This window comes from Triticum urartu, chromosome 1A (assembly GCF_056163025.1).
Source record: "Triticum urartu cultivar PI428250 chromosome 1A, HENAU_Tu73, whole genome shotgun sequence".
Classification (NCBI taxonomy): domain Eukaryota; kingdom Viridiplantae; phylum Streptophyta; class Magnoliopsida; order Poales; family Poaceae; genus Triticum; species Triticum urartu.
The window spans coordinates 156,726,445-156,747,835 of NC_141873.1; the positions used below are offsets into that span (position 1 = coordinate 156,726,445).

The 21,391-nt window shown below is 41.6% G+C and overlaps 1 protein-coding gene across 2 annotated transcripts; it reads left to right on the forward strand.

Annotated features, from left to right (window-relative positions):
• The first annotated feature begins 14,777 nt into the window (after nucleotides 1-14,777).
• LOC125551211 (diacylglycerol O-acyltransferase 1-1) lies at nucleotides 14,778-20,697 on the forward strand. Of its 2 annotated transcripts, XM_048714370.2 has the most exons (16): nucleotides 14,784-15,292; nucleotides 15,887-15,967; nucleotides 16,074-16,147; nucleotides 16,236-16,311; nucleotides 16,496-16,563; nucleotides 16,806-16,929; nucleotides 17,591-17,689; nucleotides 18,432-18,533; nucleotides 18,614-18,750; nucleotides 18,917-18,998; nucleotides 19,114-19,134; nucleotides 19,404-19,466; nucleotides 19,551-19,598; nucleotides 19,781-19,843; nucleotides 20,150-20,203; nucleotides 20,285-20,697. In XM_048714370.2, the coding sequence occupies exons 1-16, from the start codon at nucleotides 14,948-14,950 to the stop codon at nucleotides 20,387-20,389; spliced, it is 1,542 nt and encodes a 513-aa protein (XP_048570327.1). In that variant the 5' UTR covers nucleotides 14,784-14,947; the 3' UTR covers nucleotides 20,390-20,697. The 2 variants fall into 2 exon arrangements, with proteins under 2 accessions (XP_087372566.1, XP_048570327.1); XM_087516440.1 differs by having other exon boundaries at nucleotides 14,778-15,292; nucleotides 19,404-19,598.
• The last annotated feature ends 694 nt before the right edge of the window (nucleotides 20,698-21,391 follow it).

Here is a 21,391-nt window from a genome sequence, read left to right on the forward strand (position 1 = left end):
GTGGTACGGTGGTCAAAACCTTCGGGAGATTATATGATGAATTTTTACCGACCAAAAGAAGTATCTGATACGTCTCCAACGTATGTATAATTTTTTATTGTTCCATGCTATATTATATTCTATTTTGGACATTACTAGGCTTTATTATACACTTTTATATTATTTTTGGGACTACCCTATTAACCGGAGGCCCGGCCCAGAATTACTGTTTCTTGCCTATTTTAGGGTTTCGCAGAAAAAGAATATCAAACAGAATGAAACCTTCGGGAACGTGATTTTCGGAACGAACATGATCTAGAGGACTTGGACCCTACATCAAGACATCAACCAGGAGGCCACGAGTTAGGGGGCGCGCCCTCCACCCTTGTGGGCCCCCTGTTGCTCCATCGACGTACTCCTTCCTCCTATATATACCTACGTACCCCCAAACTACCAGATACGGAGCCAAAACCCTAATTCCACCGCTGTAACTTTCTGTATCCATGAGATCCCATCTTGGGGCCTTTTCTGGAGCTCCGCAGGAGGGGGCATCGATCACGAAGGGCTTCTACATCAACACCATAGCCTCTTCGATGAAGTGTGAGTAGTTTACCTTAGACCTTCGGGTCCATAGTTATTAGCTAGATGGCTTCTTCTCTCTTTTTGGATCTCAATACAAAGTTCTCCCCCTCTCTTGTGGAGATCTATTCGATGTAATCTTCTTTTGCGGTGTGTTTGTTGAGACCGATGAATTGTGGGTTTATGATCAAGTTTATCTATGAACAATATTTGAATCTTCTCTGAATTCTTTTATGTATGATTGGTTATCTTTGCAAGTCTCTTCGAATTATCAGTTTGGTTTGGCCTACTAGATTGATCTTTCTTGCAATGGGAGAAGTGCTTAGCTTTGGGTTCAATCTTGCGGTGTCCTTTCCCAGTGACAGTAGGGCCAGCAAGGCACGTATTGTATTGTTGCCATCGAGGATAACAAGATGGGGTTTATTTCATATTGCATGAGTTTATCCCTCTACATCATGTCATCTTGCTTAAAGCGTTACTCTGTTCTTATGAACTTAATACTCTAGATGCATGCTGGATAGCGGTCGATGTGTGGAGTAATAGTAGTAGATGCAGGTAGGAGTTGGTCTACTTGGCTCGGACGTGATGCCTATATACATGATCATACCTAGATATTCTCATAACTATGCTCAATTCTGTCAATTGCTCAACAGTAATTTGTTTACCCACCGTGAATACTTATGCTCTTGAGAGAAGCCACTAGTGAAACCTATGGCCCCCAGGTCTATCTTCCATCATATTAATCTTCCAATACTTAGTTATTTTCTTTGCCTTTTATTTTACTTTGCATCTTTATCATAAAAATACCAAAAAAATTATCTTATCATATCTATCAGATCTCACTCTCGTAAGTGACCGTGTAGGGATTGACAACCCCTTATCGTGTTGGTTGCGTGGATTTATTTGTTTGTGTAGGTGCGAGGGACTCGTGCATGGCCTCCTACTGGATTGATACCTTGGTTCTCAAAAACTGAGGGAAATACTTACGCTACTTTGCTGCATCACCCTTTCCTCTTCAAGGGAAAACCAACGCAAGTGCTCAAGAGGTAGCAGTATCGTGCAAGAAAGCAGAGTCTGGAGGGCACATGAGGTGCCCACGAAGCAGGGGGCGCGCCCTCCACCCTCATGGACGCCTCGTGTCCTTTCCGGACTACTTCTTATTTTCCTATTTTCTTATTTATTCCAAAACGGAGAAAAAAATGCTATTAGAACTGTTTTGAAGTCGTTTACTTACCGTACCACATACATATTCCTTTTCAGAGTCTGAAACGCTCTGGAAAGTGTCCCTTATGTACTCCTCCGGGTTTACGGTATTAATAACATTGGTTTCAACATTTACAGGATTACCTGAGATATAATGTTTGATTCTTTGACCGTTCACCACCTTCAGATTTGTGCCTTCGAAGTTGTTGATTTTTATGGCACCAGAACGATAGACCTCCTCGATAACGTAAGGACCTTCCCATTTAGAGAGGAGTTTTCCTGCAAAAAATCTTAAATGAGAGTTGTATAACAAAACATAATCACCTACATTCAACTCACGCTTTTGTATCCTCTTGTCATGCCATCTTTTAACTTTTTCTTTAAACAGTTTGGCATTCTCATACGCCTGGGTTCTCCACTCATCAAGTGAGCTAATGTCAAACATTCTCTTCTCACCGGCAAGTTTGAAATCATAATTGAGCTCTTTAATGGCCCAATATGCCTTATGTTCTAGTTCGAGAGGTAAGTGACATGCTTTTCCATAAGCCATTTTATACGGAGACATACCCATAGGATTTTTATATGCAGTTCTATAGGCCCATAATGCATCATCAAGTTTCTTGGACCAATTCTTTCTAAATCTATTAACTGTCTTTTGCAAAATTAATTTAAGCTCTCTATTACTCAGTTCTACTTGACCACTAGACTGTGGGTGGTATGGAGATGCAATTCTATGATTAACATCATACTTAGCAAGCATTTTACGAAAAGCACCATGAATAAAATGTGAACCACCATCAGTCATTAAGTATCTAGGGATTCCAAACCTCGGAAAAATAACTTCTTTAAGCATCTTAATAGAGGTGTTATGATCAGCACTACTAGTTGGAATAGCTTCTACCCACTTAGTAACGTAATCAACAACAACTAAAATATGTGTATACCCATTAGAGGAAGGAAACGGTCCCATATAATCAAAGCCCCAAACATCAAATGGTTCAATAACAAGTGAATAGTTCATAGGCATTTCTTGACGTCTACTAATATTACCAATTCTTTTACATTCATCACAAGACAAGACAAACTTACGGGCATCTTTGAAAAGCGTAGGCTAATAAAAACCGGATTGCAATACCTTATGTGCAGTTCTATCTCCAGCGTGGTGTCCTCCATAAGCCTCGGAGTGACACTTGCAAAGGACCTGTTCCTGTTCATGCTCAGGTACACAACGTCTAATAACACCATCTACTCCTTCTTTATAAAGGTGTGGGTCATCCTAGAAGTACTGTCTTAAATCATAGAAAAACTTTTTCTTTTGCTAGTATGTGAAACTAGGAGGTATAAATTTAGCAACAATGTAATTAGCATAATCAGCATACCATGGAGCAGTATGAGAAGCATTTATGACAGCTAATTGTTCATCGGGAAAGCTATCATCTATAGGTAGTGGGTCATCAAGAACATTCTCTAACCTAGACAAGTTGTCTACAACGGGGTTCTTAGCTCCCTTTCTGTCAATAATATGCAAATTAAATTCTTGTAGCAAGAGAACACATCTAATAAGTCTAGGTTTAGCATCTTTCTTTTCCATAAGGTATTTAATAGCAGCATGATCAGTGTGAACAGTTACTTTAGAATTAACAATATAAGGTCTGAACTTATCACAAGCAAATACAACTACTAAAATTTCTTTTTCAGTAGTAGCATAATTTCTCTGGGCACTGTCTAGAGTTTTACTAGCATATTGGATAACGTTTAATTTCTTATCAACTCTTTGTCCTAGAACATCACCTACAACATAATCACTAGCATCACACATAATTTCAAAGGGTAAATTCCAATCACGTGGCTGAACAAATAGGTGCAGAAATTAAGGCTTTCTTAAGTATTTCAAATGCTTCTACACAATCATCATAAAAGACAAAAGGAACATCTTTTTGTAAGAGATTAGTCAGAGGCCTAGAATTTTTTTAGAATTCTTTAATGAACCTCCTATAAAAAACGGCATGACCAAGGAAACTTCTTATACCTTTAATGTCCTTAGGACACGACATCTTTTTAATAGCATCAACTTTAGCTTTATCAACTTCAATACCTCTTTCAGAAATTTTATGCCCCAAGACGATACCTTCATTAACCATAAAGTGGCAATTCTCCCAATTCAAGACAAGAATAGTTTCTTCACATCTCTGCAAAACTCGATCAAGATTGCTTAAGCAATCATCAAAATAAGTTCCATACATGGAGAAATAATTCATGAAAACCTCAACAATCTTTTCACAAAAGTCAGAGAATATAGCAGTCATACATCTTTGAATGGTAGCAGGTGCATTATATAAACCAAAAGGCATACATCTATAAGCAAAGGTACCGAAAGGGAAAGTAAAAGTGGTCTTTTCCTGATCCTCTTTTGACACAGGTATTTGAGAAAAACCAGAATAACCGTCTAGAAAGAAAAAATGTGTATGTTTGGATAATCTTTCTAGCATTTGATCAATAAAGGGTAAAGGGTAATGATCCTTTCTAGTAACTTTATTTAATTTGCGGAAATCAATTACCATTCTATAACCTGTAACAATTCTTTGTGGGATCAATTCATCTCTATCATTAGGAACAACAGTAATACCTCCCTTCTTAGGGACACAATGGGCAAGACTTACCCACTGGCTATCAGCAATAGGATAAATTATACCTGCCTCCAGAAGCTTTAGTATTTCATTCCTTACCACTTCTTTCATCTTAGGATTTAACTGTCGTTGGTGATCAACAACCGGTTTAGCGTCTTTCTCCAATTTTATTTTGTGCTGGCATAGAGTGGGACTAATGCCCTTAAGATCATCAAGAGTATATCCAATAGCAGCACGACGCTTCTTCAGAGTTTTTAATAATTTCTCTTCTTCCTGCTCTGAAAGGTTAGCACCAATAATAACAGCTTATATCTTCTTTTAAGATAAGCATATTTAAGAGTATCAGGTAATGGTTTAAGCTCAACATAGGGTCACCCTTGGGTGGAGGAGGATCCCCTAGAATTTCAACAGGCAAGTTGTGTTTCAAAATAGGCCCCTGTTTAAAGAATACTTCATCCATTTCCCTTCTTTCATTCATAAACATATCATTTTTATGGTCTAGCAAATATTGTTCTAAAGGATCATTAGGAGGCACGGCAATAGAAGCAAGACCAATAATTTCATCTTTACTAGGCAATTTTTTATCATGGGGTTGTCTATGAAATTTAGCAAAATTAAAATCATGAGACATATCCCCTAAACCAACAGTAACAATATCCTTTTTGCAGTCTATCTTAGCATTAACAGTATTCAAGAAGGGTCTACGAAATATAATGGGGAACCAAGAACAAGAAAATTAGTAGGATATTTAACTTTCCCACACAAGACTTCAACATCTCTAACAATCCTAATTGGTGAAATAGTATCTCTATTGGCAAGCTTAATAGTAATATCAATATCTTCTATTTTAGCAGGTGCAATATCATGCATAATTTCTTTGTATAAGGAATGAGGTATTGCACTCACACTAGCACCCATTTCACATAAGCCATGATAGCAATGATCTCCTATTTTAACAGAAACAACATGCATGCCTACAACAGGTCTATGTTTATTTTTAGTATCGGGTCTAGCAATTCTAGCAGCTTTATCATAGAAGTAAATAACATGCCCATCAATATTGTCGACCAAGAGGTCTTTAACCATAGCACTACTAGGTTCAACTTTAATTTGCTCAGGGGGTGTAGGTGTTCTAGCATTACTCTTATGAACCACAGTTGAAGCTTTAGCATGATCCTTTATTCTAGTAGGGAAAGGTGGTTTCTCAATATAAGCGGTAGGAACAATAGGATCAACATTATAAGTGATAGTCTTTTCTTCAACTTTAATAGGTTCAACTACTTTTAGTTCAATGGGAGGATGATATTTAAACCACTTCTCCTTAGGGAGATCAACATGAGTAGCAAATGATTACAAGAAAGAAGCTACTATCTCATAGTCAAGTCCATATTTAGTGCTAAATTCACGAAAAGCATCGGTATCCATAAAAGATTTAACACAATCAAACTTAGGTGTTATACCTGACTCCTTACCTTCGTCGAGTTCCCAATCTTCAGAGTTGCATTTAATTCTTTCCAATAAATCCCATCTGAATTCAATAGTCTTCATCATGAAAGAACCAGTACAAGAAGTATCGAGCATGGAGCGATTATTAAGAGAAAGCCGAGCATAAATTTTTTGAATAATAATTTCTCTTGAGAGCTCATGATTGGGGCATGAATATAACATTGACTTAAGCCTCCCCCAAGCTTGAGCGATACTTTCTCCTTCGCGAGGCCAAAAAATATTATAATTACGATCACGATGAACCAGATGCATAGGATAAAACTTCTGATGAAATTCCAATTTCAATCGGTTGTAGTTCCTTGATCCAATATCATCATAGAGCCTAAACCATTTCAATGTCCTTCCCTTCAAAGATAAAGGGAAGGCCTTCTTCTTGATAACATCCTCGGGCATACCTGCAAGCTTAAATAATCCACAAACTTCATCCACATAGATTAGGTGCATATCGGGATGTAATGTTCCATCTCCTATAAAAGGATTAGCTAGCAGTTTCTCTATCATACCCGAGGGAATTTCAAAGTAAACATTTTCAGTAGGTTCAGTAGATTGAGGAGCAACCCTTTGCTCTACTGGTCGGGGTGAAGATACCCCGAACAAGCCCCTCAAAGGATTATTTTCCATAGTAACAAGTGACAGTAAATTTCAGCACACTATACAGATTTTTCCTTACCAAATTCCACCTACCAAAGGCGCTTCACTCCCCGGCAACGGCGCCAGAAAAGAGTCTTGATGATCCACAAGTATAGGGGATCTATCGTAGTCCTTTCGATAAGTAAGAGTGTTGAACCCAACGAGGAGCAGAAGGAAATGACAAGCAGTTTTCAGTAATGTATTCTTTGCAAGCACTGAAATTATCAGTAAACAGATAGTTTTGTGATAAGGCCATTCGTAACGGGTAACAAGTAACAAAAATAAACAAGGTGCAGCAAGGTGGCCTAATCCTTTTTGTAGCAAAGGACAAGCCTGGACAAACTCTTATATAAAGGAAAGCGCTCCCGAGGACACATGGGAATTATCGTCAAGCTAGTTTTCATCACCCTCATATGATTCACGTTCGTTACTTTGATAATTTGATATGTGGGTGGATCGGTGCTTGGGTACTGCCCTCCATTTTACAAGCATCCCACTTATGATTAACCCCCCTCGCAAGCATCCACAACTACGAAAGAAGAATTAAGGTAAACCTAACCATAGCATGAAACATATGGATCCAAATCAGCTCCTTACGAAGCAACGCATAAAATAGGTTTTAAGCTTCTGTCACTCTAGCAACCCATCATCTACTTATTACTTTCCAATGCCTTCCCCTAGGCCCAAACAATTGTGAGGTTTCATGTAGTCAACATTCACATAACACCACTAGAGGAAAGACAACATACATCTCATTAAAATATCAAACGAATACCAAATTCACATGACTACTTATAGCAAGACTTCTCCCATGTCCCCAGGAACAAACGTAACTACTCAAAAATCATATTCATGTTCATAATCAGAGGGGTATTAATATGCATAAAGGATCTGAACATATAATCTTCCACCGAATAAACCAACTAGCATCAACTACAAGGAGTAATCAACACTACTAGCAACCCACAGGTACCAATCTGAGGTTTTGAGACAAAGATCGGATACAAGAGATGAAATAGGGTTTGAGAGGAGATGGTGCTGGTGAATATGTCGATGGAGATTGACCCCCTCCCGATGAGAGGATCGATGGTGATGACGATGGTGACGATTTCCCCCTCCCGGAGGGATGTTCCCTGGCAGAACAGCTCCGCCGGAGCCCTAGATTGGTTCCGCCAAGGTTCCACCTTGAGACGGCGGCGCTTTGTCCTGAAAGCTTCCTTCTGTTTTTTTTCCAGGGCAAAAGACACCTTATACCAGAAGATGGGCATTGGGGGCCTGCCAGGTGGCCCGCGAGGCAGGGGGGCGCGCCTAGGGGGGTAGGGTGCGCCCCCACCCTTGTGGACGGTGGGTGGCCCCCCTCTGGTGCTTCCTTTGCCCAATATTTTATATATATATATATATATTCCAAAACTGATTCTCGTGGAGTTTCAGGACTTTTGGAGTTGTGCAGAATAGGTCTCTAATATTTGCTCCTTTTCCAGCCCAGAATTCTAGCTGTTGGCATTCTCCCTCTTTATGTAAACCTTGTAGATTAAAAGAGAAAAGGCATAAGTATTGTGACATAATGTGCAATAACAGCTCATGATGCAATAAATATCGATATAAAAGCATGATGCAAAGTGGACGTACCAATGTAGTCAAACTTCTTCACGATCCAACCGATCGAGTACCTCACATACGACACCTCCTCGTTCAGCACACGTTCAGCTTGGTGACGTCCTCAACTTCTTGATCCAGCAAGACGGCGAAGTAGTGGATGAGTTCCGGCAGCATGACGGCGTGTTGACGGTGATGGTGAAGCTATCTCCGCAGGGCTTCGCCTAAGCACTACGAAAATATGACCGAGGGACTAAACTGTGGAGGGATACGCCGCACACGGCTAAGCAATTGTCGTGGTTATGTGGGGCGCCCCTCCCACATATATATTGGTGGGGGAGGGGGAGAGGCCAAGAGGCGGTCCAAGTAGGATCGAATCCTACTTGCGCTCCTGCCCTTGGCCGCCCCCTTCCATATTTGCTTCTAGGAAGAAAGGAAAGGAGGGGGAGAGAAAGGAAGGGGGAGGCCGAATCCCCACTTTCCTTTCCTCCCCTAAGCCAGCTGCCATAGGAGGGACGCGCCAGCCCCTTGTGGGCTGGTGTGCTCCCCTCTTTTGGCCCAAATGGCCCATATACTTCCCGGGGGTGTCCGGAACCCCTTCTGTTGATCCGATAACTACCCGATGCACTCCGAAACTCTTTCGGTGTCCGAATATCATCGTCCTATATATCAATCTTTATCTCCGGACCATTACGGAGCTCTTTGTCATGTCCGTGATCTCATCCGGGACTCCGAACAACATTCTATCACCAAATCATATAACTCATATAACACTATATCTTCAACGAATGTTAAGCATGCGGACCCTAGCTACGGTTCGAGAACTATGTAGACATGACTGAGACACCTCTCTAGTCAATAATCAATAGCGGAACCTGGATGCCCATATTGGCTCCTACATATTCTACAAAGATCTTTATAGGTCAAACCTTATGATAATATACGTAATTCCCTTTGTCCAACGGTATGTTACTTGCCCGAGATTCGTTCGTCGGTATCTTGATACCTAGTTCAATCTCGTTACCGACAAGTCTCTTTACTCGTTCCGTAATACATCATCTTGCAACTAACTCATTAGTCACTTTGCTTGTAAGGCTTCTTATGATGTGCATTACCGAGAGGGCCCAAAGATACCTCTCCGATACTCGGAGTGACAAATCCTAATCTCGATCTATGCCAACTCAACAAACACCTTCGGAGATACCTATAGAGCATCTTTACGATCACCCAGTTACGTTGTGATGTTTGATAGCACACAAGGTATTTCTTCGGTATCCGGGAGTTGCATAATCTCATAGTCGAAGGAATATGTATTTGACATTAAGAAAGCAATAGCAATAAACTGAGCGATCAATATGCTAAGCTAACGGATGGGTCTTATCCATCACATCATTCTCCTAATGATGTGATCCCGTTATCAAATGACAACACATGTCTATGGTTAGGAAACCTTAAACATCTTTGATCAATGAGCTAGTCTAGTAGAGGCTCACTAGGGACACGGTATTTGTTTATGTATTCACACATGTATTTAAGTTTCTGATCAATACAATTCTAGTATGAATAATAAACCTTTATCATGAATAAAAAAATATAAAATAACAACTTTATTATTGCCTCTAGGGCATATTTTTTCAGGGTCGGCGCGTTGGAGTTGCGCTACACCTATGTTGTATGTGCCCTCAGAGCAACCCCAATTGGGCGACCCAAACGGACGCGCTTTTTTGTCTGTTTGGGTCGGTCATCCGCTCGTCCGTGTCCACTTTTTTATTTGGGTCTGCCAGTGTGCCCAACGGGGGCAGACGCATTTGGTGATATGTCCGTCCCGGCATTCCATCGAACACCTGGTGGGTGAATTGCCCGTAGCTACGATGCTGCCGCCCCGAGCTCCTACGGCGCACTGCTGCCCGCAGACCAGGCCAACGCCTGGCAACTCCGAGGCCGAACTGCTCGCGAACGAGGCCGTGCTGGCGATGAAGCCGTGGGGTCGCATGCCCGTGCCCGCCTATGCCCCGCGTTGCGCGCTCGCGCCCGCCCGTGCCCGTGCTCGTGCTCCCCGTGTTGCGCGCTTGCGCCCGCCCGTGCCCGTGCTCCCCGTGTTGCGCGCTCGCGCCCGCCCGTGCCCGTGCCTGTGTGCGTGCTCCCCGCGTTGTGCGCTCGCGTCCGCCCACACTTGTGCTCCCTGTGTCCCGCTCGCACCAGCACGCACATCGGCCAGGCAGCGGCGACTAGCTAGCTCAGCAGCACCAGCACGCACGCACGGCCAGCGATGGCTCGCTAGATAGCAGGGCCGGGCCGGCAAAATCCGGAGCCCTGTGAGAAACAAAAAAGGGCTCTATATATCTCACTAAAAACAATAAACTAACGATTAATTATAATGTATATATCTTGCATTTGTAAGAACCAGATTGATGTTTCTTCATGATGACTCAAAATTGTATTATTAAAATACAAGATAAAAAAGATGAATAAAATAAAATTGAAGTTATATAGTACCATATATCAATTAAAAATCACGTGTCAATGTTTTGCAATTAGACGAACAGTCTAATTTAGCTAGTTTTGGGTCATGTCCGGTTGAATTACTACACTACGATCTTTAACTAAGGAGGTAAAAACCGATCTCTAACAAAGTAACAATCCCTACCAAAAATTAATTAAGAAATTAGGATTTAGGATTTAGGAGTAGGAACCGAAGTTAATCTAAAAGGAGGATTCGCTAAGCACCTGAAACTGCTGGAGGCTGGAGTTGGTTAGTCGGTCACGAATTGATCTGACGAGGTGACAAAGTCTGAAAATTAGAAAAGGAAGCTAGAAAGGCAATGACAGCGGTGTGAATCCTATCGCTCTGATGAGGCGAAGGCAACGACCGATGAGGTGGTCCTGTAGGGGCGCCGACGGGTGACGAGGCTGCTGTTGGCCTGTGGCGGTTTCCCGATACGATCCTGTTTCCATCGTTAGATCAAGCAGTTTCCTTTTTTTTGATAAAAGACCGATCGAGTTTTTTGAGAAGAAAAAGATCGATCGAGTTGAGCGATGAGCTGACAAGCACCGTCGCTCAATGGCCCCGACTCAGGCCCAGCTCAACCCCCTATGGCTGAGGCAACTTCGAGAGCAATTAGTTAACGAGCGCTCCTTCGGGAGCCTCGCAATGATTGGCGCGCTTTGACGCGCTCTCAGCCATTTGTCACGTATCGCGTCTTTGGACGTTTTTTTTGGATTTTTTTTACTTTTTCGCATGCGTTTTCAGCTTTTTAAACAGTTTTTTCAGGTTTCTTCAACGTTTTGGTTTTTCATCGATCTTCATTAGCTTTTCAATCAAATTCTTTTTTGGAAAAAAATATTTTACGTGAAAAAACGCGTTTTCTTCATGGGAGTCACGGTTTTGCTTCTACCGGAGGCATGGTTTTGCTTTTCTGAAAATCACGGCCGTGCCTCTCGAAAACGAAAAAAAACGTGTTTTCTGTCTTTTCTCCTTTCGCAAGAGTCACGGTTTTGCTTCCGCGAGAGGCATGGGTGTGCTTTCGCGAGAGTCATGGTTTTGCTTTCCCGAGAAGCATGGTTGTGCTTTCGCGAGAGTCATGGCTGTGCCTCTCGGAAAGGGAAAAAAACGTGTTTTCTATTTTTTCCTTTCGCGAGAGTCACGGTTTTGCTTCCGCAAGAGTCACGATTGTGCTTTCACGAGAGTCACGGTCGTGCCTCCTCGGAAACGAAAAAAACACGTTTTCTCTTTTTTTTTTCTTCCGCGAGAGTCATGGTTTTGCTTCCGTGAGAGGCACGGTTGTGATTTCGTGAGAGGCACGGGCGTGCCTCTTTCGGAAAGGGAAAAAACCCGTGCTCCCGGTTTGGTTTTTTCGTCCGTTTTTTATGAAAAAAAAGTCGTCAAAACCTATCAACATGGGATCTAGTTTTGAAGATCTCGACACAAGGAATCCAATGATGAAAGCGATTCGAAATTTGGACGCACGATTTGAGAGATAAAACGTTTTGAATAAACGGATCTACGAAAAAAGAGAAAACTCCCAGGTTGCGACAAGTGGCGCGCTGCATATGCGCCACTTGTCGCAACTAAGGAAATTGGAGTGATCTTTACAACGACTACTCCTTAATTAGTGATTTCGGGCAATTCCTATGCACTTTTTTGTTAGGAAAAACTGAGAGGTCCTATATGCACACCACGCGCTGAGAACACAGGGGGCCCATGTGCGGCCGGCACGCCGCCTGTTTTTTGTCTTTTTCTTTGCATTTTTATTTATTTTTCAACAATTCGGGATATCAAATTGCTTTTAGATTTCGGTAAAAGTTGCTAATTTAAAAAAAAACAATCATGATTTCGAAAAAAATCATTATTTCAGAAATATGCTCGGAAATTCAAAAAATGGTCATGAAATTTTAAAAATGTTTACGAATTAAAAAAATGTTCATGATTTTAAAAAAATCATGCATTCGCGAAATGTTCATGAATTTGCAAAAAAATGTTCACAAATTTAAAAAATGTTCACGAATTTTAGAAAATGTCCATGATCTCAAAAGGTTCATGCATTCGCGAAATGTTCACAAATTTGCAAAAAATGTTAATGATTACAAAAAATTGTCTAGAATTTAAGATAATGTTCATGGTTAAAAAATGTTCGTGAATTTGAAAGAATGTTCACGTATTTGTAAAAAGTGTTCATGATTCCAAAGGATTGAACTTTTTTTTGAATTTGATGAACATATTTTGAACATCGTTGAACAAATTTGGCATTTTGTGAACATTTTTTTAATTTGAAGAACTAAATTTGTGTTAGAGAAATTTTTTGGAAAAAATTATGAACAAAATTTGCATTTGATGAACATTATTTTGAAAAAATGATGAACAAATTTTTAACTCAGTGAACAAATTTTGAATGTGATGAACATTTCTTGAATCTGATGAACAAAAAATTCAATAAAAAAAAAGAAACCGATGAACATTTTTTTAGTTTGGTGAACAACTTTTGAATTTTTATGAACATTTTTTAAGTCTGATGAACAAAAAGTTGAATTATATGGACATTTTTTTGGACTGTTGAACATTTATTTGCATGGTTGAACATATTTTGAATTCGATGAACAAAAAAATTTGTTAACGAATTCGAAATAAAAAAATGCCAAAAATAGTCAAAAAGTGAAGAAGAAGAGAACAAAAAAAGGAAAGAAAAAACAAAAAAGAAAAAGAAAAAAATAAAGAAAAATTGAATAGAACAGAAAACGGAAAAAACCAGTATAAAAAACATAAAAAAAACAAACCGGTTCTGGGAAGGTTCTAGAACCTTCCCAAAACCGGCAGAACCATAGAAAGGGAAGCGAACTGGACCGGCCCGATAACGGAAGGAAAGAGGGAGGGGGGGGGTACGTGTTACGACTTACGCGCCATATAGGAACCCCGGAAAAACTATGCCTATATAAAATCCCCCTCACCCAAATTATGGGCCTTATGCGGGCCTCATATTTGGCACCAGTATTGACCTGGTCTGCTAGCTAGCTAGCACGTGCGCGCGACGGGCAGCCATACCACACGCATGCTCAAGCAGCAGCCACTAGCTAGCACGCGCACGTGGTGGCCAGCAAAACACCAGCACACGCGCTTGGCCAGCGGCGGCTAGCTAGCTTGCACGCTCGTGCGGCGGCAGTACTAGCACGCACATGCGGCGGGTAGCTCGGCCACTGGTGAAGCAGTGGCGACAGTGGAGGCCGGCAAGGCGCTCGTGGCGGATGGGAAACTGCTGCACCGGCGGTATGCCCAGCTGCGTCGGCACCGCGGCATGCTTTGTGCCGACGTAGGTGGGCTAGAAAGAGAGGAGAGGAGGAGAGAGAAAGGGGTCGGATGGGTGAGTTGGTTCTTTTGTTTGGATGACAGATGGACCAGCTTCGATGTGCAGCGGACGCAGTCGGATGAAGAGGACACAGAAAACGTTCGTTTTATACATGCTTCGGACTGAAATCAGTCCTAAAATTGTGACCGAAATGACTTTGAGCGAATAGAAAACGAACTCCGCATGGTAAATTCTCATGTTTTGACCCTTTTCTGAAACCTATTCAAGATTTGACCCTAGTTTAATTTTTTTTCGAGATCTGACCCTTTTGCTATCGCCAGAGTCCATGATGATAGGGTCTAACAACATACCGCCAGGGACTTTGGCGGTAGGAAACATCGCTACTGCCAACCTGGCTGGCGGTAGCCTGCACAACCCTACCACCAAGGTGCTTGGCGGTAGGCACGAGCACACGCTGTGTTCAATACTTAGGAGATTTTTGGCGGTAGGGCATGCAACCCTACCGCCAGAGCCCTTGGTAATAGGCTGTTATACCCTACCGCCATGGTCCCTGACGGTAGTAAAAAAGTCAGATCTTAAAAAAAAATTTAAACTAGGATCAAATCTCGAATAGATTTTAAAAAAAAGTCAAAACACGAAATTTAGCCACTCCGCGTTGGGTCTTGATTTTGGTCCGCGTACGGAGATCGTACCGGGTGGAGGATTCGGATCGGTGCGTTGGATTCGCTCTCAGCGGACCGAAATCTTTTCCCGCCGCACATGGCACTCGGACTCCCAACAACAGACACATTCCCTGGAAAAAAAAATACTGCTACGTTCCCTGAAAATAAGAAACCCAACAGACACGTGGGTCCCACGCCAGCCTCCTCCCGATCCGAGGTGTGATACCACCGATCGACGGAAAGCCGGCCTTGCTGTACGTCACCACCGGGGAAGGCCTTCTCCTCTCGTCTCGACGTCTCCTCTCCTCCTCCAAATCGAGAGGCCATAGAGAGAGAGAGGGTCAGAGAGAGAAACCTAGCCCCTTGAATGGAGGACTCGAACGGCGCCGAGATCAAGGCCCCGCCGCCAGTCCAGCGACGCCCGCCGCGCCCGCGTGGAGGCGGCTTCACCCCCGAGGGCTTCGTGGCCGCGCTTCGCCGCCGGCTGAGCTCCGGTGCCGCGGTGGCCGCGCGTGCCAGCTTCGCGGCGGACTCTGGGGACGAGTCCGGCCCCCCCGAGTCCTCCTCGTCGCACAGCCGCCGCGACTCAAGCGGGGACACCTCGTCCGCCGGCGGCCCCGGGGACTTCACCGCGTTCAGCTTCCGCGCGGCTGCCCCAGTCCACCGGAAGGCGAAGGAGAGTCCCCTGAGCTCCGACGCCATCTTCAAGCAGGTGGGCTCCTCCCGCTCTGGCCCCCATTTCGTTAACAGACCTAACGAAACTTCGTTTAAATGCTTAGCTCTGTCGGTTGCTCAATTGTTTATTTGGGTCTGAATTTCATTATGACTGTTATGTAACGATAATTCAGGCGTTTCCTTGTCATAAAAAGTTGCTGCTCTTTTGGGTCGAAATCTGAAAGAAGATATGTTTTTGATGCGTGCGAGAAGCACAAATCTAGTACAGTGCAGTAGTATGATTTTATTTTTTTGCGGGGGTGCACTATGATTGGAAGGTTGGTCGCGGAATCACGTGATTTATGTGGTCAGATAGATGGTCACTGGTAGTTGTGGGTTTAACTCACGTGCTTTCTTTTTCAGTGTGATATGTGACCATAGTTGATAAGCACGATACGTTAGTGCTTTATTAGGTAACTCAGGTCGCACGCTGAAATGCAACGGACATAGCTATCCTTTTTGCTAATGATTTGTCCTTGGCCTTTTTTTTTCTATTGCTTGTGCTTTTCCGTCAGAGCTGTTTTATGGATGGCATATCTTCCAGCTGCCAGAGTCATTGTTCTCTGATACTTTTTCTTGTCATTTGTAACAGAGTCATGCAGGCCTTTTCAATCTGTGCATTGTTGTTCTCGTTGCAGTGAACGGCAGGCTGATTATTGAGAACTTAATGAAGGTTTTTATCTGCCTTTTCTCATCTAGTAAATATAAACCATCCCCTCACTTCGTCATAGACGTACCGTATTTGTTTATCAGTCTTTTACTCCTGATGCTGTTTGCAGTATGGCTTATTAATACGAGCTGGCTTTTGGTTCAACTCTACATCATTGCGGGACTGGCCACTTCTAATGTGCTGGTAATATTCAGTTCTGCTATAGTGTATGCCGTTGTGTTTGCTTAATGCCTTCAATGAACTGATCGTGTTTACGATTTTCCTGGTCCAGCCTTAGTCTACCAGCCTTCCCCCTTGGTGCATTTTCAGTTGAGCAGTTGGCGTTCCGTAATGTTATTACTGATGCTGTAAGCCGGGACTCTCTTAACTATATATCGTGCATCTTACTTTACTGATATACCGCATTCTAATGAACATCTTGAGTTGCCCATGTTTTGTGTAGATCTTGGGTTCTCTTGTTATATCTATCATTTCTTCATATTTTTGTACTCTTGCACGAACTAACACCTATGTTTTACTCATTCTTTGCAGGTTGCTACCTGTCTTCATATCATTCTTACAACAGCTGAAATTGTATATCCTGTGCTTGTCATTCTTATGTAAGAACATTCATCTTTTCGAATTTATGTGAAATAAGAGAGCTTCAGTTACATGCCAAGAATGTCACATAGAGGCATAACAAAGTGCATGCACACATATACCATATATCACATCTGAATGCTGTTTCTAGCTTCAACATAGAATTGCATTTCATTCTTAACTCCCAAAGTTAAAGCTTTTGCAATGATAGGATATCATTGCTCTGCATTTCCCTGATACCACATGCTGCCACTTGGTTCAGGTGTGATTCTGCGGTTGTGTCTGGTTTTTTGTTGATGTTTATTGCATGCATTGTTTGGCTGAAGCTCGTATCTTTTGCCCATACAAACCATGACATAAGGCAATTAACCATTAGTGGTAAGAAGGTATGTTTCCATAATTTTCATTCCTTTTGTTTTGTGGGCTTTCATACTCAGTTTGATTGGGGTGGATTGGGCCACAGCCAACAAATAGCAGGTCCTGACACTTCCCCTTGTTTCACTTTCTTATGAATATATCTGAAATGTTTTCCAGCACGATCATAAACATATACCTTATGGTACTTACTCCCTTGGGATTCTTGTATTTGCACTTCAACAGAGATGCATGTCGAAAGTATTGGATTACCAAGGTTAATTTTTTTTATAGGATTACCCCTCTTTACTAGCCCACTTATTTCTCTTGGATGATTTGTTATTTTAGTAGTACTTATAAATGCCCAAACCAAGGGCAGAGTCTGGACTGGGATGGTGGTGGTGTGTGTTGGGGATATAGAGGGGAAAAAGTTAGCTGTCTCAGAACAAATCACATGGCCCGCTTCTCTAATGCTGGTACTACAGCTTGAAAATTCTTAGGTGATACGTTCTACCCAATTTCTTAAATAAATTGCTATTTTAATGGATGAACTGTTCAGTTCCTAAAATTTCCATGAAACGCTGCTTCTGTTCCTCGGTCTTATTGTTTGCTCTTCTGTGCAGCTTTTTGTTTTGATACTATTGCTATCTTATTAAGCTTTGTTTTGCTCCACAATAACATTCCATCTATTAGGTTGATAATGCACCCAGCACAGATGACATGGATAGTTTACAAGCTCCAACTTTAGGGAGCCTAGTATACTTCATGATGGCTCCAACACTGTGCTATCAGGTATGTTTCTGATCATCCTGCATAGAGAGGCAGTTGTAAACGCATCGTGCTAATCCTGACTTCTAGAAGGTAGTTATTCTGATTGGATGATTTAATGATTCCACAGCCATATTTCCATCATATTTGGCAGAGGAACCACGGCACATGTATCTTATACTTTTACGGCCTAATATATCATTTTGTTTCTTTGATTTTAACAAAATTATGTCATTTCTCCGACTTATTTCAACAAGGTAGAAAATGTTTCCCTACAAAGATTATGATGCAAATCTGAAGTTTACGCGCTTGTTAGCAAGGCACTCAGAAGATAGATTGCAGTCCTCTGAGCCTCTTTTCGGCTAGCTTTGATTCCATTTCGTGTATTTACATATATTTATATAATACTCACCTACAACTCAATGTCTTGGGGGAACCGTCATATACTCCCTCCGAGTCCGATCCAAAATAAGCGTTGCAGTTTTGAACCAGGGTTAGTTCAAAACTGCGACCCTTATTATGGATCGGAGGTAGTACAACGCTAACCTAGAGGTCTCGAGTTAATTGTACTTGAGTCTGTATGCAGTTTCGTTGGTCAGTAGTGACTGCCAGTTGACAATACCGCATGCTCTTATTGTTGGAGCATTTATCTTATCAGCGTCATTTATTGTTTAAATTACAATTTTCATTTCCATCTAGCTGCGAAAGGGATTGTAGGAGGTTATTTGCTGTTCAAATGAACTAATTATTGGTATTAATTATGCAGCCAAGTTATCCTCGAACTGAAAATGTTAGAAAAGGGTGGCTGATTCGTCAAATTATTCTGTACTTGATATTTACAGGTATTCAAGGTTTCATTATTGAGCAGGTAAGCCATTTCATCTTTCTATGTCTTACAAAATACTGAACATGGTTCTTAATCATCTATTGACTTTTTTGAAATTGCAGTACATAAATCCAATCGTCGTGAACTCTCAACATCCATTGAAAGGCGGACTTCTGAATGCTATAGAGACTGTTCTGAGGCTCTCATTACCAAATGTTTACTTATGGCTTTGCATGTTCTATTGCTTTTTCCATCTCTGGTAAATGCCTATTCATCAATCAAGAGAATAGTTAATTTCAGTACATCACGGGATGAAAGTCTATTTGTTTTTGAATTTGTTCTCTGGATTATCCGTCACATAGAAATTCTCTTAAACACTCTCGGAATAATGCAGATTTACAGTTTGAACTCATATTGTTACACAGGTTAAATATACTTGCTGAGATTCTTCGTTTTGGTGACCGTGAATTCTACAAAGACTGGTGGAATGCAAAAACAATTGATGAGGTGAAATACAAAAGTTCTTGAAGTTAGTACTGATTTTCTTCTCACTTAAACACACCTAATTTTGTGTATGATATTTGCTTCTGCTGCATGTGCTTCTGTACTCGGGTGGTGTTAGTATTGGCGAAAATGGAACATGGTATGCTAGTCTTTTCTCAACCATGCTACTTTTTGCAAGCTGCTTGTAATAAAAAACAATATCTGTACATAAGCTTGCATCTTTCCGATGGAGTTATAATCTTTTTCCTATTCAAAGGTCAAAGAAATGTCAAGCTCAAAATGGAGTTTTTTTTTATAAGAATGAATTTGATATTTTTTTTCTGCTATATTGCTTGCTGTTGGTCTGTTAATTTCTTTGTTCATTTTCCACTTTCATGGTTTTAATATGGATGATGTCTATGTTCACAGCCCGTGCATAAATGGATTGTTCGTCATATATATTTTCCTTGCATGCGAAGTGGTATATCGAAGGTAAATTGCAAGATGTTAAACTGCTATGCTGGGCATGCGTTGTACATAGTTTATGTTTGGTCATTTGTGCTGTTTTTCTTGCAGGAAGTTGCTGTTTTTGTATCATTTTTTGTATCTGCCGTGCTCCATGAGGTAAACTTGCTCCTTTGCCTTCCCTCACATAACCACACTAATTATCTAGCACTCTTTAACCACTTTTGGCACTTGTTGGGTCACTTGGGTGGCTTACTTTGTTCTCTGTTTGATGTTCAATAAAAGTAGCATCTCGTCCTGTTGTGGGTAAATCATGATACCTTTTGATTATTGTACACCAGCTTGTTGTTGCTGTCCCCTGCCGAATTCTCAAGTTCTGGGCATTCTTAGGGATCATGCTGCAGGTATGCCAAAACTTATTGCTGCATCATAGAATATTGTGCAAGATATGTTGTTAATTTCTAACTTAAATTGTGGTCACTTTTGAGAGTCATCCTATATGTTGTCTCTTGTCTTCTACTCTAGTAGTATGTTGTAAGATACTACCTCTGTTTATAAATATAAGATGTTTTGGCAGTTCAATTTAAACTGCCAAAACGACTTATATTTAGGAACAGAGGTTGTACTTGATAGTAAGTAGGTCCGTCCTGGTGTATCATCTAAGACAGCGAACTTTGCTTACATCATCTCCTTTTCTCCCTTGTTACCAGATCCCCCTTATCACATTGACATCATGCCTCAAAAACAAATTCAGGGATACAATGGTTAGCCATCCTTTCCTTGTTTCCTACTAAAGGGTTCTACTTTCATGTAAACTAGTTCTAATTTATAGTCACCTTCAACAGGCCGGCAACATGATATTTTGGTTCTTTTTCTGCATCTACGGCCAGCCTATGTGCGTTCTCCTGTACTACCATGATGTGATGAACAGGATTGGGAAGACAGAATAGAGCCACATATTCTTTCTTATTCCACTTTGGACCAACGGATTCAGAGAAGCAATAATATGTACAACATGAAACCACATAATTTCTTACACTGCAACAATCTTTCTTGGAAAATCTAGCAGCTAACTAGTCGTGGGCATTATTGTACATGTACATAAGCTTATGTTTTTCACATTCTACTTGTAAAAATCCTGCCCAGCCCCCCCGCGCCCCAGTAGCAACGGTGTGGCTATTCCCCACCCTTTGAAAAGATTAATTCAACTGCTATTGAAATTTTCATTATTTATTTACAAGAGATCTGGTTGGAACAACCCCAAACTGTTATATAACTGCTGTATTTGCTCTTAGATTGCATACTTTTTGCTATCGAATCATGTTAGAGCAAGCGCCGGCATCTGAAATGCCGGATAAGATCAGACTTGGCCAACAAAAAATTGTCAATTTCGTTACTACAAAAAGCACCAACAGCACACCATTTTTTCTTGAAAAGTCTCGAAGGGCTCATAGAGCTCTCCATTAATTCATAGCGGTGAAGCTACAAAGCTCACTACAGGACTCAAGAAAATAGAAATTTATGGACTGGTTCTTGAAACTTGCAAGGAGGACCCTAACTCTAGATATAAGATTGCAATCAGGTCCAAAAAGCAACTCCTGCTCAGATTCACGCCGGTTGCACCATTGCACCGTCTCTCGTTGGAGAAAGGATGGATGGACTCCAAGCCGATCTTGCGTTGCCTCCCTATAGGAACTGTCGAGAGGAAAGGGAGGAGCATCCAGGCTTTGACTGGCCGCCCTTCGGCCATAGAATACGTTGGCGAATCTTGTAAGTGCCAGGATCCAGACTATTGAAGACTGAATTAAGCACTTCTATTTAGACTTTCAAAGATAATTTGACGATCGAGTTCTAGGGTTTATAACTTGTGAAGGGCGGGGGTGGGGGGGGGGGGGGAGGGGACAACCCAGTTACAAACAACGACGCGGGAGCCGCGGGCAACCGTCCGATGA